This window comes from Propithecus coquereli, unplaced genomic scaffold (genome assembly GCF_000956105.1).
Source record: "Propithecus coquereli isolate 6110/MARCELLA unplaced genomic scaffold, Pcoq_1.0 Scaffold149, whole genome shotgun sequence".
Lineage (NCBI taxonomy): Eukaryota > Metazoa > Chordata > Mammalia > Primates > Indriidae > Propithecus > Propithecus coquereli.
In genome coordinates, this window is record NW_012139302.1 from 2,621,180 (window position 1) to 2,623,231 (window position 2,052).

Consider the following 2,052-nt stretch of genomic DNA (forward strand, 5'->3'; position numbering starts at 1 on the left):
CAAGTACACCATCCACACCAGCTTCCACATGTCAAAAATAAATAACTTAATCCTTTCAACCATCCTGTCTTTTTTTTCCTCTTGTATCTTTGAGGAATGGCTATATCTCATCCTTCCAACTGGGTTCTTTTACCTATTGTTAGGCTTTAATTAACAACTCTACAAAGAAGACCATTTCATCTACAAACACACTCAGGTCACAACCAACTCCCGAACCATCAATATGATTTATGTTACCCCAGCACTCTTCCTCATCTCCCCCCAGAAGTTTATATTCAATTTTCTCCATTTGTAAAATGTCTATATCTTACCATTTTGCTTTGTCTCACCACTCTAGTTACTTTTGTCTAAATTTACCAAAGACCTTCTTATCACCAAATTTAACAGATACTACTCAGTCAGCATTACTTTGACTTTCTCAGCAGTGTCTTGACCATCCAAACTCTCCCCTCAATTTCAGTGACACTATATACAGTTCTTATTTTCCTTATAAAAGGAGGAAAATAAGAAATCTCCTCAGCTATTTCTTGTCTCCTTTCCTTTTTTCAAATCCTGAATGTTTACAGGGCCTAGGAACACTGTTCTCTTCCATTTCTCGCTCTCCATCAGAGACTAGATAAGACTTTTATAGCTTCAAATACAAAATCAGTGTGAATGAGTCCCATACAACATCTTTATCTCCAGCTCAAACCTGTGTACCTGAAATCACTTTCTGGCTACCTCTAATTGAACACACACTTCAAAATCAAGTGCTATTAACACTTTCCCCTGAAAAACTTTCTCCTCGAAAACCCTTTCCCCCACCAGACTTCCCTACTACCCCAACAAGGCTTTCAAAGGCATCCTCTGCCTTGTGCACCACCGTAAGCCCAGCATTTAATACAGTGCCTGGCATATGGTAGTGTTCACTAAACATGTAATGAAGATGCAACCAATTTTTATCAAGATTATTATTGCCTTAGTCACCAAGATCAAGCTTGAGAAGTTAGATCAATACTTGAATCTTCCCTCTCTGCCCTTATACAATCTGTCAATCTGCTCAGTCCTATTACCGTTTTCATCCATTTCTTCCTTTTTACTCCTAAAGAAATCACCTGGTCTAGGCTAATCTAGATATTATCTAGTCACAACTACAAGACTACAATAAATGCTCCTATTTTCCCTTCACTCAGTCTCTACCTGTTCCAACTTATGCCATATACCACTACCACATTCATTTTCTCAATTCTTACTTTCAGCAATCAAAAACAGTTCTATAATGCTACAAAGTAACTCCTCATCCACTAAATCTTCTATTTATACGTACCCCTCCATCTAAGCTTTGCATATACCAATTCCTAACTGGGGGAATATCCTTCTCTGCCCAACAGTTTCTTGTTTGTAATAAACTCTTCCCCAATTTCCCCCCAGGCCACTATGATCCCTTTGAGATTCCAATAGAGTGCTGCTTCTATATGAGTTATTAACAGCTTAAACACATGTTACCTTTTATGGCAATTATCTTTTTTTTTTATGGCAATTATCTTCACTCTCTTCAATTATATAGTGAACACCCTAAGAGCAGATTTTTTTTTTTAATATTTCTTTGTATTTCCAGCAACCAGGAGAGTGTTTGTCCATCATATGGGCTTAGATGTGTGTTACAGCTGGAGAGACCAGGTAGGAGGAGGGGAGCAGATACAGAAAATTAACATTCTTCCTAAAAATTCTATATTCAAAATAGAATATAACTTACCCTAGTGTCTTCTATGTCAAGCTTAATTCGTATTATTCTACCTAACATATAATTACGTATTTTATTACCATAGGGTATCCCAAGGCGTTCTTGTTCTTTCCTATAACCTTCCAGTGCAGCAGCCCATCTTGTCACTTGTTCTGAGGTTTCATCTGAAATGGTTGTGATGTGTTTTGTGCCATCAAGAGTTATGACTTGAGCTTCCTCAACAAGATGTGCTTCTGATTCAGCATGGTGGGCATCTGGATCAATAACTACTTCAACGGTGTCCGCAGGTTTAACAATTTCAAGGATGTTTAGCTTTGGCTCAATTCCTT

At 37.8% G+C, this 2,052-nt stretch overlaps 1 protein-coding gene across 1 annotated transcript in view; it reads right to left on the bottom strand.

The window, feature by feature from the left end:
• Positions 1–2,052, bottom strand: part of GABPA (GA binding protein transcription factor, alpha subunit 60kDa) — a 41,390-nt gene that overhangs the window by 21,241 nt on the left and 18,097 nt on the right. The window contains exon 3 of the mRNA XM_012640135.1: positions 1,804–2,049. Within this exon, the coding sequence (XP_012495589.1) occupies positions 1,804–2,049 (246 nt within the window). The remainder of the gene's footprint in view (positions 1–1,803; positions 2,050–2,052) is intronic.